This window comes from Caloenas nicobarica, chromosome 11, assembly GCF_036013445.1.
Source record: "Caloenas nicobarica isolate bCalNic1 chromosome 11, bCalNic1.hap1, whole genome shotgun sequence".
Classification (NCBI taxonomy): domain Eukaryota; kingdom Metazoa; phylum Chordata; class Aves; order Columbiformes; family Columbidae; genus Caloenas; species Caloenas nicobarica.
Genome location: NC_088255.1, coordinates 16,425,620 through 16,440,319, shown reverse-complemented (window position 1 = coordinate 16,440,319; position 14,700 = coordinate 16,425,620). Strand labels below are relative to the sequence as shown.

The 14,700-nt window shown below is 38.2% G+C and overlaps 1 protein-coding gene across 1 annotated transcript; it reads left to right on the top strand.

The window, feature by feature from the left end:
• The first annotated feature begins 281 nt into the window (after window positions 1-281).
• Window positions 282-14,377, top strand: CEP15 (centrosomal protein 15). Its single transcript, XM_065642978.1, has 5 exons — window positions 282-598; window positions 1,730-1,811; window positions 2,548-2,671; window positions 7,392-7,466; window positions 10,067-14,377. The coding sequence occupies exons 2-5, from the start codon at window positions 1,759-1,761 to the stop codon at window positions 10,208-10,210; spliced, it is 396 nt and encodes a 131-aa protein (XP_065499050.1). The 5' UTR covers window positions 282-598; window positions 1,730-1,758; the 3' UTR covers window positions 10,211-14,377.
• The last annotated feature ends 323 nt before the right edge of the window (window positions 14,378-14,700 follow it).

Below are 14,700 nucleotides of genomic sequence, written 5' to 3'. Positions count from 1 at the left end.
CAAGGCCAATCAGCGCCTACGGCTAGGCTCCGCCTCTCCGGCCGTCTCCATGGCAGCAGGGTTGGGGGGGGGAGGTTAAAGCGTCATGGATACCATGGTGGGTGGTTGCTTCACTTTAGGAAGTCGGCGAGGCTGCAGGTAAACTGGGTGTCCGTATTTATTTATTTCGCTTTCCGGCTTTCTTCTCCATTAATTCTACAGAATGGTACATTCCGACGAGCTCGTAGATTCCCCCCTTCCCAATGGTAGGGCTAAGGGCGGCTCCCGCGTGCCCTCCCCCCGTGGCCGCTCCGCTCCTGCCTTTTCAAGGGGCGCCGGCCCGAGGGGGAAACGACCGGTCTGAGGGAGGAGCGGCCGCCCCGCTGCCTCCCGCCGCCCTTCGCTGCTTCCCAAGGGCTTTTGACGAGACAGGGGGCGAGCGTGAGGCTGCCGGCGGGGCCCTGCCCGGCCAGGCCCGGCCCGGCCCGCTTCGCACCTTGGCAGCCGCCCAGGGAAGTTGCGTGTGAAGCGGCCGCCCCGCGGTGCCGGGGGAGGGTGCTCACGCCGGGTGCTTGTTTCTCGCTCCCGTTTGTAAGCTAGGCTCCCCTGAAGGAAAGAGGTGCGTGCGGTTGTGCTCCCCGTGCTTTAGTTTCTCCCGTTGCCAGGAAAGGCCTTGCCTGATGAGCAGAGGCCTCACCTGGTCTCACAGACAGGGCGGAGTTCCCCACAGAGAGGATGTGCCCCTTATTAAACGAAGGGGAAGTGTCAGCAACAGGCCGGTTGCATAGAAATATTTTTCAGAGTGTGGAGGAACATGCATCCCTCGGAAATGGGCTCTGCTGAAGTTGCGAGTGTGCAAAGTTCCATGGGAATCTCCTGACAGAGGCCTCTCCTCATGTTCTTACATCTCGATGAGATCTTTTAATTCTACCACCCTTCAGCATTGTGAACGGTTCTTTGATTTTACTTAATGTGACAACAATGCTGTCACCTCTGAGGTGAAAAAATATTAGACTACAAAACACTATTGGACTATAAAATACTCGGCCTTCTGAAAAGTGCTGTAGAATCTTGACTTGTATGCAGTGGGCAGTTGATTTCCTTTATATCTCAAAAAGATCACTAAGATGTAAACAAGTGGTATTTTCTATCACGTGCTGTGTTACAGTGCTGAAAAGTTGAGCTCAAGAAGTTTTCACTTAGTTTTTCAAGCACTCAAAAATTAAACTGGTTTAGTGGCTGAAGTTACTTAGTTTCATCACGTCTGTGCTTAAATAGAGATTCCTATGAACAGGGCACTGTATCTGAGAGAGGCAGTTATAAATTGTATGTACAAGCATAACAGCTTTGTGCTCAGAGTAAGGTGACAAAAGTCAGGAATCACTCATGTAAACAGTAATACACAAATTATGCAAGCACATTTGCATGTGCTGTTGTAAGCATCTGAAACTTGAGAAAACTTACTGCAAAATCTGAAACTTGAAAATGAAATTTTAGTTCTCTCATAAATTATTAGAATACAGTAAGATTTTCCTAAAACATATTGTGAACCTTAGTAGTTTGCATGTATTCGAAGCATAATTTAACAATGCCTTGTGGTGAATATTAAAATTTATAAGCAGGTTTTGCGTAGGTAGCTGATATACAAATATGTGTGCAACTTTTTAACATGGAATTATTTAATGCCGACAAGTGTATGTTCATGTGTGTCTTTGGAAGATTTTAATTTTGCTTGGCTTTCCTTTAATAGAGTGACAAAACTGGGGCAAACAGCTGAAAATGTCATCCTATTTGGCTCAGGAGGTTCACCTTGCTAGAAGACATGAAGAGATGTAAGTAGCGGTTCCGGCGCTGTGCCCTGTTTCCCAGCACTTCATGTCGAGGTCTTGCGAGACCTCCTGTGCTGCACATGCCCATCCTGTGAACAGTGAACCTGAGCTCTGTCAGAGCACGGTGGTGTTTCAGCAAGGGGTTGGTGTTCCAGGAGGTGGCACTCTTCCTTCATGAACTACTGGAATTAGCATCCTTGATTGCCGTTAAAGGTATTCAGGCTGATGAGGTTTTTTTTACTTCCAATGGTGGTGCCGGTTTAAGATTTCCATTGTTAACCTCCTGTCACCGTTAAATTCCTATTTGGGGAAGGTAATTGGATTCTCTTGCTCTACACCTCAATTATAGAATTGCTTCTTTGATCCTCTGTAAAGTCAGATTGTGAAGCAAATACAGTAATGATTCTGAAAAATCTGTTTTTCTTATAACAACTAGTACTTGCCAATGAGCAAGAGTAGTACTGATCAAGTCACCCCAACCCACCCTGTCGTTCCTGTTCTGGGAGATTCAGTGCTTCTAAGCACCTTAGCATATGAGGGCTGCTGGTTTTAACGTTATAGCTTCGTACAAGCACAGCAGGTGGTGTCTGCCTGTACCTTTTCCCTCCCCCAGCACACCCACCCTACAGCCGGCTTAATTAGCCCCATAGTTTTGAGAAAACCGGGTAAGGTAAAAAGGTTATTTTCTAGCTCCTGAGCAAAATGTTCTACCCACTTAGCAAAATGTTTTCCTTTGTAGACTGTCTCAGAGATCAGAGCTGCTACAGCAGATGGAGACTTATCTAGGAGACAAAAAGACTAAAAAGACATGGCAAACTCAAGCAGCTGATGCAGCTTGTAAAAGGAATGCAGCACTTTTAAATGTAAGTTTCTACCACTACCAGGAACCGCATTGAAATGTCATGGCTATATAGGCTGCAGAACTAAAAAAAAAAAAAAAAAGTGTTTGCTCTACTTATCATTTGAATTCTCCTATATACAGTTCCCTTTTCTGGAACTTGACCAAAAGTATTAAATTACAAGTCTTTATTATCTGATGGCATCACTACCTATTTCCCATGCCCTTCTTATATGAGCCTTGTGGTAGCAGCTGCTACTCTCTCTTTTTTTTTTTTGGAGTACATGTAGAGATGCAACACATGCTATTACATGTCTGCCTAAGAGAACTTAAGAGTCTGACAAGACTCAGCACCTCTACACTCTGATTCAAGTTATAGGGATATATTTGGAAACAGGGGCTAACGTATATGGCTTTTAGTCCAGGGTAAGAACTATTCTCCCACTATGGTTGTGTGAAGTTGTGAAGGAAGTTCTCAGTTTAATGGTTTTCTTTAAGGCGGTGTAGAATGACTTCAAGAATCTTACTTGCAAGTCTGTAAAAGCAGTGTTTGGTGTTTCTGGCTCTTCCTAGTGGTGATACTGTTAATAATGTTCATAGCTGTTCTACATATCTGTTGTCATATTTAGGTGAGATTTGTGTTTCATAGGTGAATTCAGCAGATGTTTGAGAATGGGCAGTTAAAAAGATCTAAGTTTGATGGCAGGGACTGGAATGTTAAAACCTCTTCTGGAACCCCTAGCTTAGGCATCTGAGTTCGAAGAGATTGCATTTGACCACTGATATGAGCATGCATTTGAAAAATGTTTGCGTGTTGTTCAGGAAACAGCAGAAAACTGTGCGTTTTCTTTAAACTCTTACTTATTAGGGGTCCGTATTGTGTGTGTTGTGTTCATTGAAATAGTAAGTTTTACTCTGGAAAATTAGAAGATTAATTTGTGTTGCCAAAATTTTTTTGTTTCTTCATGCAGAGCCTGGTTAAGCTTTAAAATGTTCACATTTTGGGTGGGTACAATTCTATTGCAGGTCCTTTTTGTATTTAAATGAAAGTTACATTTAGGGAGTGGCAGACAAGGCAGAACAGTGAATCAGGGATGTCTTCTCAGCTTTTCTGTTACAAGGAAGATTTTCCATCTTGGACTTTGGTAAACTGGTGTATTCTGGGCTGGAGCAACCAAACCCCTTGGTAGTGGGTATAGATATAAGTGTAGGTGCTTCAGTGGGAGGCTGGGGAGAAGTGGATGGTTTGTTTATTTTTTTCATAGTTCATGCTCCATTGATTTAGCAATTTCAACCATTATGACTCCCATTTTCCAGATGCGTTTTATAATAGATTTTTATTTAATAAATACAGGTTTTTATAAATTATCTGTATTATGAATGCATACTCAGTTAACATATACAGGCAAACATGATAAATGCAGGGTATATTTCTGCATGCTGAAAGCTTGTTGTATTGGAAATGTTAACAATAGCTCAGACATATACAGAGTGTAAATATTTTTGCAGTTAAACAGATATTTGCCATCTCTGTCACATCCTCAAAATTGTTCCTTTCAAGTGTCAAAAATGTTGGTGTTTGTATGGGAAAAAAAGCAAAAACACATGTATCAAAACAAATTCTGTTCCAGGATAAAGTAGCATAAATCATTTAAAATCTATTAATTTTGTACTGGTTTTAACAGGCATGCACTCCTGCAGATGCTTTCTGATAAGAGAAGAAAGCAGGAAAAAAAAAATCTATGCAGAATAATATATGTGAAGCTTGAAAACAAGACTGATTAATGTGCCAGCTTCAGAATATTGTTCCTGATACCAGGCACTGTACATTTCACAGTTACCATGTGGAGAGTTGTTGATTTGGCCTACTCAAAAATACATGGACATGATGAAGTGTTATTTTTTTATTTGCATTTTGGGTTTTCTGCATGTAAGCAAAATCAGTTGTTTTCAGTATGTGATCATAGCAAAAGACATTTTTCTTTCTGTGTGCTAGTTGATATTTATGCACAGGAAAGCATTTCAAAATTAATTTATTTTCTAATCAGTAGGAAGCAAGGAACAAAACATTTTTAAAATTTAAATGTTAACATTACAAGCCCTCGTTCAGCATTTTAACATAATTATCAGAGTATTTTCCTTGATGTCTTTAGAGAGAGACAGCAGATTAGGGAAATCTGTATCATTTAGTACTTATATAATGTTGTTATACTAAAAGCAGAAATTAGACTAGTATTTATAATCTAATTTATGACATTTGTTTGTCAGTAATATTTCCTGTGTTTAGAAATACGTGTCACTGTGCAACAGCTTATAACATGAAATAGAAAATAAAGAATACGCTATATAGTAGTTAGTATTGGGGAGGTAATTTAGACCAAATTTGCTTTCATTCACAGGCGTGTAATTCTAGAATTATTTAAGTGGGATTCTGGCAGACTGATATCAATATAAGTGACAGCTGAATTTGGTCCCCTAAAAGTGATGCGTGTGTCATGCATTCCATTTTACCTCTGGGGAAAGGTCTTGAATTGTTTTTGTTCCAGTCCTTGTGGTTTTAGGGGAAGCATTGTAAGATGCTCTCTTTTTTTCAGTACTGTGACATATTAGATTTGGTGTTTTTTCCAAAGAAGTTTACACTGCTGATATATTCATTTTTATATTGATGAGGAGGATTTCTTTTTCATACAAAGCTTACTAGCTGTATAGACACACAAGAAGTGCCATCTAATCTTTCAGTAGTTCCAGTTATTTTCTAAAGCACACTACACCTTCCAGCAAAAATTTCTTTCACTGTCTGTCATTAAATCAGTATTCTGAATGACAATAGACTGCACAACATACAAACTAGAGTGAGCAACGAAAAGACACATCCAATATCTAGGCTATGCCAAAGTGACCTTCTCTACTAAACATATATGCACAACTGCTGTCTCCTTTCTTGCCTGAAAGACACTCATTTCCCATCATCATAAACATTCCAATGACTTAGCTGAGTACATAAAGAAATAATGATCTTGACTGATATTTTTCCTTCCTAAGGAATCAGAAGGGAGGAAGATCTTTTGGAAGAATGTGAAGTGAACATTACTGATTGATCCTTCAACATTACTGATTGATTCTTCTTTTCATTCTGGTGATAACTTCTCCAGACTTGGTCTGAGCCATACTGATAGGAGCTTTGTTTAGTGCTATTTGGGGTGTATCTGTTATAAGAAAGACTCCTCAGAGAAACTCCTTGCTTAGGTTGACATTGTGACTTCAAATGACTTCCATCTTTGCTCATATTCTCCTTTTATGTTTGTCTCTTTTTACTCTTTTCTCACTTGAAAAGAGGCAGCCATTTGCTGCTTCTGAGGATTTGGATAAATCTGAGACTTAGTTTGCTCTTTCTCAGACATCCTTTAGCTTCCTACAAGCATATGCATTTTGCTGTAGAAAAGGGAGAACAGTTTTGCTTGGCTTAGATTTGTAAATATGTACAAGAGAATACAGTCATGCTGTAAAAGGAATTAATGAAAGAAGATGAACACTGTAAACTGAATGAACTGAGTGTATCTGTATCACTAAGTTGAACTTCAGCTAACAGTAAGGCTGGTTTTTGCTTTTATTAATCATAATCTACTGAATTTGAGTCATATTTTTCAAACTAAACTTGAGTCGAGTTCTGTTTACTTATTGGTGTATTCAGATTGGCTATTATTCAATCCGAGTAATCATGTTTGGGCTCTCTTGTGGATACGCTCCTCCAGAATCTCACTCTTCTTTTCAGTGGCAGTGGCGGTGAATATTTGGGAAGTCCCCTTGGGGAATTTCCTCTCTCATTTAGTTTTTCTGTTGTACTCTTCACACCCGCTCTCTGCTCCCAACTCTGCCATCTGCTATACTTTCTTTCCCCCTCCACTCTGTTCAGCTTTGGCTCCTTCACACCCCACTCCCACGTCCCTTTCTGTCTCTCTTCATCTGCCCACCACTCAATCTCTTCAATGTTTGGGTATGGAACTAAGCCCACGAGAACAGGTCAGGACTTTAAAGGGGGAGGGCGTTTAGTTCGGGGGGATGTTTTGATTTGTTCATTGCTGTTGTTTTTTGGTCGTTTCTTTTTTTTTTCTTTTTTCTTTTTTTTTAAAAAAAATTTATTTAGGCCTTTTTGAATCCAGCACACATCCACTGGACAAGCAGAAACCCAAGTACTGGGTTTTTTTGTAAGAAAGCTATGTGAGATGCATTGTCATCCAAGTTTGTCTGGTGAACAGCTTGCTGCAGCTCTACATTTTTGTGCACATGTTATGCATGCATATTAGCAAGTCATCTTTGTCTTGAGGAGTAAAGATCTTGCACATAATTTGCCTCGTTACTTTACAGTTACAGTAGCTAGAATACATACTTCAGTCTTCCTGCAGTACAGAGAAAACGATTCTGTTCGCCCTCATTTTTCCAAGTTTTAGAGAACAGAATTTAACTGTAATATACTCTCGTGTCCAGAAACAATAATGGTATTTTACAGCAACAGTCCTATGTGGTCATAAAGTTTATTCTTGTATCAAAAAAGTACAGAAAACATATTTAGAAACTGTAGGATGTTAGTCTAGTTAGTACAAGCTGAATTTCAGAATGACTGAACTGAAAGATTTGAACTTCAGTGTTATTTGAATGCTGTTTAGCTGTAATGAGTTAATTTATTGAAATGTCTTTATGTGAGTGTGCATTTTACTTTTATTGTTCCTACTTTGCCTGTGTTTTAGGATATACAAGCAGCAGAAAAAAAGCTGCAAGAAAGAGTGTATTTACTTCCACATCCTGATACAGTTAAGTTAGAAGTAAGTCCTGGAATTGTCTTTTTATTTGCTGTTTACCAACTATTTTGCTTTTTTCCCCCCGAAGCATGTTCTTAAAGTGAAAATAATTGATTTTAAAATCCAGTGACTGGTATAGCCAAAGGCCTGTATACTGTGTAGCAAGCTGAACCTAAATTCTGGGGCAAGGTCCCTAGATTCTGGAGCATTCTGGTGGAAATATTTAGTGGCTTTCAGATCTATAGAAAATGCTATTTAAAAATTAAGTCAAATATAAAAATGAATATTGTGAATATCAAAAGATTACTGTGTGCGTGTCAGAGCTATTTAGTTTGTTTTATATGGTCATCCCATTTTCAGTTTGCCACAGATTGTCATCTTTATGCTTCAGGGTCAACAGTTTATCAGTATGAACAGAAAAAAATTACTTCTCGGAGTTATTTTTTGTTGTATGGGAGCCTATGAAAAGTACTGCTAGAGCAGGAACACTTGAATGCTACTTCTCAACCTGTAGTCCTAAAACATGATTTAAAGATAAAAATTTTGAACAGATAGTTACTCTGGGAACTAAATATCCTGATACAACATAACAAGTTCAGTTCCCTGATCCTAAGACTGTTTTACCAGTATCCTGCAATGATGAATGAATGATGAGGACAGAAACAGTCCTGGGAGCAGGAACCAGAGCAGAGCTCTGCTGATGCAAACTAAACACGACTAATAAGTCGGATTCCCACTTGTGTTTCTTGAACCGGTGGTTTGGGGGCTCTTCGTTTTGTGGTGGCTTAGTAGCACGGACTGTCCCACATTAATTTGTGTGCTAGGGCACTGACAGAGAAGGGGAAAGGTGTGGATTTGAGCGCTGTCAGCCTGCGAAGAGAAGTGGATTGTACATCAGTTTCACACCTGCTGGGCAAGTGTAATGCTGAGGCTATTGCTTAAATAGAAGGCATCACTTCTTGTTCTGGTTACTGTTAAAAGTTTTTGTCTGTCATTGTGTTTGTAAATAGCCTGCTCCTATCACTGCGGCAAATAATGGGCACACTGAGTATGCCCATTCCATGATTTTTTTTATTATCTTTCTTTTCTTTCTCAGAGTTTTTAGACCAAAGGGTACGTTTTTTTCCTAGATACCTGTATATCTTGAATGACGCTAAGAAAGATGCCAAGCTACTAATATTGTAGCTATTTTGACTGTGTTCTGAAGTAGTTTTAGGATCCTTTCAAGGCACCTCTACAGTTGTTTGCATCACTTTTGGACTTCTCCCTCTGTCCTGTGTTAGGTGGTAACATGTAGACCAAAGTCTGCCTGAACTGGAGAATGTAGAGAAATCGCTTATGACTGCAGAGATGTCTACGCTCTGCAGCAGCGGTTGAATTTTAGAGAGAACAGAGTTACTATTTGAAGGAGAAAATCCTCTTTCAGCCTTTTTTATACTTCTAGAGAAGAGTGCTATAAATAGTGGAAAAAGAAAACTTTCTTTCGTGGTACAGAATTCTTGTGTGTGCTTTGTTCCAAAACCCTTCTGAGCATATTTCACTCAGCCATATATGTGTCTGTATTAATATACTTTGAAAGTTATGGCTATAATGGATCCCCAGCTTGCTAAGTCGGAGTAGTTTTGTGTGACAGCACATATGCTTGTCAGAAAAGATTCTTTGAGTAAATCTGTTGAAGAAAATATTTTTGTAAATCTGCAAGAGCCGTAGTTATATCTGAGTTACATGTGAGGATCAAAATGATTAGCCAGGAATCCAATACTCTGCAGGGAGATGTTCAGGTTTGTGGTATGCTTCTTCTACATTATATACTTAAGCAAGTAAGGAAGAAAAAAAAAAAAGGCAAGCTCAATACATATGTACTATAAATGTTTTCTACTACAAAATTACTTTTTTCTGAATGGACATCAATATCTAAAAATAGTTACACTGGTGGATGGATTAAACTCTTGGCTTAATACAGCTCTTTGATTACAGTATTTTGTGGAAAAAAATGGTATGTGGCACTTAAAATTTTCTTCAAAATCCTACAAACCACAGAGTTATCCTTAGCATACCTACACAAAAATGATGAATGATATGTCTGTTCTACAGATAAAACAAAAGTTAAATTTATTACTTACATGGCACAGGGTAATGCAGAGAAAGGGTTAGATAATCCACAGTGGTTTTTTTAGACCACAGGATAAGTATACAGGCAAACTTCTCTAAGATAACCGATTTACATTGCACTTTTCATTTAGAACATTAAACAATTTTGTTCCACTTCAAAATTAAATTCCACTAACCTACATACTTAAATATAAAAGCTGCTTCTGGAAAAGTTTATTATCGTGGAAGGTGTTTTATTAAAAGTACTGTGAGGGTCTAAATTAATCTGTTGCTTACCACAAGAGGGCACATCCCGTCACTTCACAGTTCATGCTGCAGAATGAAATCTTTCCAGGCTGGTTATTTCCTATCATATAAGTGATTTGAAATTTCTTGTGTAAATACATTGTTATTTTCTGAATTGCTTCACTTGTAAGGCAAGATTTAATAATGCATTGCATATGTATATTGTTTTTAAACAGGCTGTCACAGATTTTGAAATAGTGTTTTTTTTTTTCTTATGTCTTTCTCAGACTCTCTATTGGGCATCAATTAAAGAATCTCTTCCCAAGTGGGAACAGTTTCTTTTAGGAAGAGCAGAAGTTCCTGTTGGTTTTAAGAAAATGAAAACTGCAAAACAGAACATAAGCTACCAAGAAGAAGATTCACAAAAATAAATGCTCTAGCTTAATTTTGTTTTGTATTTTATGGCTTTAGCAGACAAGATCATCCAGATCAGGCAACAGATTATCATGGTATTAAATTGTAATGTAAATAATTTAAATGAAAATTAACTATAGTGGGTAATTTGCTTCCATTGTCACTTTGTGTACAATTCTTTATTTTTATTCTGTAGCAGGGAAGCAATACTGAAAGGGGCTTTTAGGGTCAAAAGTGAGAAACACTGATGTATAGAAACCCACCAAGGCAATTTCTTTTTCAGCATGGGAAGAGTTTTAGGTTATTTTTAATCCCCTGCTTCTACATATAAGTGCAATAAGTAAAGAACAGATTCATGCATTATCTTTCTTTACTGCAGTCATCTGTGCTGTATGTGTCTCTGTGGATGAGGCAGAAAGGAGAATTTTACCCTGAGCAGGAAAGGCAGTTTGCTTCAGACGGAGCAGCCTTGGTTTGGCACCAGGAATCTGTAAAAACCTTCATGAGAGCAGCTGTAGAAGGAACACCTTGAATTTTCCATGTCTTGCTTTTCCCTGATTTTTGTCATTGCCACTTTCGTTGCTTCTACACCTGACTCCAGTAACCACTGCTGCTTTTCCCAGCCTCCTTCTGCCTACTTTGTATTTCCTTTCTAATGGGTGCGTAAAGATGAGAAAAAGTAAAGAAATCTCTAGGGTTTTCTGCTGCATCTAGGCTGATCTTAGTGCTATTTTTGACATAATCTACAAGTCAGAACTTTTGCTTAGGCATGAAAAGTTTGATAGAAGCAAACTGTGAAAGGTAGCTGGCAGTGGCTGTCCCAAGAACCAAGTATATGTAGAAGTTGAGATAATATTTTCATTTTCAGCCATCAAACAGCTCCTCAGCTTCCTCCTACAGAGGTACAGTATGAGTGAGTTTCGATTGTACAGTGGGCTAAAAATTTCACTGCTCTAGTGCAGTGCTTCTTAAAGGATCAGTTCAGTGGAAGATCCTTCCAGGTGTGTGACTTGGCCTGTAGAAATTTAATCCTTCTTAAGCAAGGGAAGCCTAGGGAAAAAAAAAATATATATTTTTAATTAAAAAGCTGGGCTTGAGTCAACATATTGTTAAAATTTGATCTCACATGCACCAACATACTTCCATACCTGACTTGAAAGGAGAAGAAAAAAAAATGACCTCTGCTAGTGTTTGAGGATATGAAAATGTAATGATTACAAATTTTGCTAGGCTACTATTGAACTGATCTGTGCATCTCCATGCTGCATAGAGATATAGATTTTTTAATAATAGGGATGTTTTAATTACTTTTATTGAAACTGAGGTACTTTTTAGCAATGTTTCTCATAAATGTCCTGGTTGCTTGGGATCTGTGCACTGAAAAGCTTGTGTTCATTTAGTTAACTAAACCTTGTTAAATTATCACTGATTAGCTGTTCGTGGGGAGTTTATGGTCCAGTCAGAACTAGAGAACTAAATTCTAGCAGAAAACTATAGGATGTCTGGGTAGCACCAACATCTGCAGATGCTCTGTGAAATTAGACTCAGTTTTGTCTGAATTTAAATTAGCTGAAGAATCACTGACACAATAAAATCAAAACTTCAGCTGCGATATAAAAATGTATATGTTTTCAACGAGAATATTAAGAGTTCATTTAAAACTTTTCTATTGAAGTGTCCATTACACTGATAAGTTTTTACAGAAACTGCCATCTTAGAAATATCCTGTTGAGTGGGTGTTGGTGTTTGTAACAATAACGTTGTTTTCATAATATGTGATGGCAGATTAGCACGCTTCTCTGCAGTGTTGTTAACAGTTGTAATTAAGGAATAAACAGTAAAGGGTGTCAGTCCGATGACAATTTCATCTATAGTGTCACAATACAAAATGTCACAAAATATTAGAACTGTTATATAACTACAAAAATATCAAATTAGGTTTTCATCTTACAAGCACAGAGCTTAAAAAAAAAAAACTGGCAAAGAGACCATTGCAATTTTATACCTACTCAGTGTTCTGTCACAAAGACAACTTGGTAATATTTTCTTCTGTAAAATCACAATGTGGTTCTCAATCTGATTTAGCGGGAGTGTGTATGGTTCTCAGAATTGTAGAGCTCAAATTTAAAAAGCAAATAATTGGAACTAGTTGAGCAGACGAGAAGGGAAAAGCCCAAAAATGAAGGGATGTGTGAGCAGTTAGTTGCTAACAAAGGAGGATTCATCCCAGTCTTTGCATCCAAAGGGAAATCACTTAAACTGAAATCTGGGCCCCTAAGTACTTTATACGTGTGAATAATCTGGGTCTTTATCTCTTTGGACTCCGCCTAAACCCTGGCACGCAATGCCGATGCTCGCTATCTCCTTGCCCCTTTTGATTTCCCGTGGAAGGAAAGCGAAGAGTGTAGACTATGAGGACATGGCATCTGGATGGCCGAGGATTTTGTAGGTGCTCTGAAAGGCAAGCAGAGTTAGCGTAGTTTCTGTGCTGCAGTTAACTGCTCAGATAGTGTTTCTTTGTTGTTATTATTGGGCAAAGAGATTAAGATTAAAATGAAATTATCTTCAAAGAAGGAATTTTTAATTTTTTTTTCTGTAGTATAGCTTTAAGAGCAATAAGACAACTAGTGCATGGAAAACTGTATACGAACATGTCCAGAAAAAGGATAAAATGAAGAGAAACATTTAAAGCAAGAATGTGTATAGGTGACTGCTGTCAGAGACAGAGACCTTCCCGTTGGCCTCTGGTCTGACATGAATAAATGCAGTTGCAGATGAGTGCGACCCAGCAGAGCGCAGGGCAGGGGGGCACAGGGGGATGCTGGGGAGCAGGAGCCTGGTGTAGCACAGACCCTGAGTACACAGGGCAGGGAACACAATGAGATGGTACCTCCTGTTCGTTATACTGAGATTTGTTGAGTGCACAGCTTAATTTACTATGGCTGAGCTAGCTCACCACTTGCCTCTCTATAGATATGCATTCGAGAAAGCAAATTTAGTTAAATTTAAGTGTGTTTAAAAAAAAAAATCCCCCAGATTTATGGATACTGATATGGTTTAATATTAGCTTTTAAATGGATGAATATTCTTGAATTCTTCTTGAATGGATATTCTTCACCAAGTCATGACTGTTTCTTCAAACATATTGATTCTATGTAGTTAATACCCCGTCTTATCCCAAGTTTTTATATAAAGATGTAATATCTATTATATACATAACTTTATCTATATCTCTCTCTATATATATATCTTATGTAACTTCTTACCCATCTTGGGTAAATGTTTCTTTTCCCTCAGAAGATAGCCAGTTACTCTGCATTCTTGACTTGCTGCTTGCCCTTTTGTATTAAAATATATGTATATGTAAGCTGCAATGGTCCTGTTGCTTCTCGTGCTTTTCTGGCAAGTGAGGGAAGGCAATGGAGATGAACAGTAAGGAAAACTAAAAGTTTTCCCTGTTTCTAAGTTAATCGTTGAATATCTTACAAGAAGAAATAATTAATCATCTTTTTTTAGGTTTATGCACAGATGAGTAACCACAGTACTAACCCAGGAGCACAGCCTGTTCACCCATCTTGTCACCTCTACCATCACATTCTGAGCTTTTTACTTTCTCAGTTATTCTGGCTGTGGGGGTAGTAGCAGAAGGCGTGTTAGTTTTCCCTAGGATAAGAAATTTCTTACTCTGCAGAATCTTTCTCAAGCCTGTTAATTTCATTTGAGAGTACATATGAAACAATAAGATAGTTTAGACACGTGACATTTGACACGTACTATGGTACCCTCTTGATTCTATTTATTCAAGGTCATGTTTTCATAGAAGGTGAGAGCTAGATTTTAGGCTGAGCTTATAGTTCTTTCCTTCTGTCTTCTTCATTCACATAGAACAAGCCAGAGATGTAGATGCTCAGTTTGAGCTTGTTGGTACTGAAAAATAAGAACGCCAAATTTGAAATGGAATGTACTTTGGGAGGTTACATCTGAAAGAAAACATTTACTCCATAATGGTAATTTTCATAATATTTTAATAGTTGTGTTCAGATACAACTTGACCTTAAATATCACCCCAAATGCAAGCTGTTTTCACATATTTGTAATGATAAGGTCTTCATTACTGTAATATTCTGTTTGCTCAAGGATTATAATCCATGGATATACTGTGTTACAGTTGAAATAAAGCTTTGATCCTGTAGTCACTGCCTCTTGGATTTCAGTGTTATATTGCATGTATGAGATGGATGTAAATTGGCATCTGCTGTAGCCAAGTGTGTGGACACTGAGTAGGCCAGTGATAAATGCTTAGTTATGATGTTTATTTTCGTCTGACACTGATCTGAAATATTAATCTGCTGAGTGAAGATAAGAATCTCAGAAGTTCACAGCTGAAAAATCCAAATGTAATGAAACCCAGATCGAATATTTGCAATCTTCCTATTGTTTCACAATAACTCTGTGCTAAATTAGTTCAGATACGTGATTACTGGCAAGATATGGATAGAGATACTTA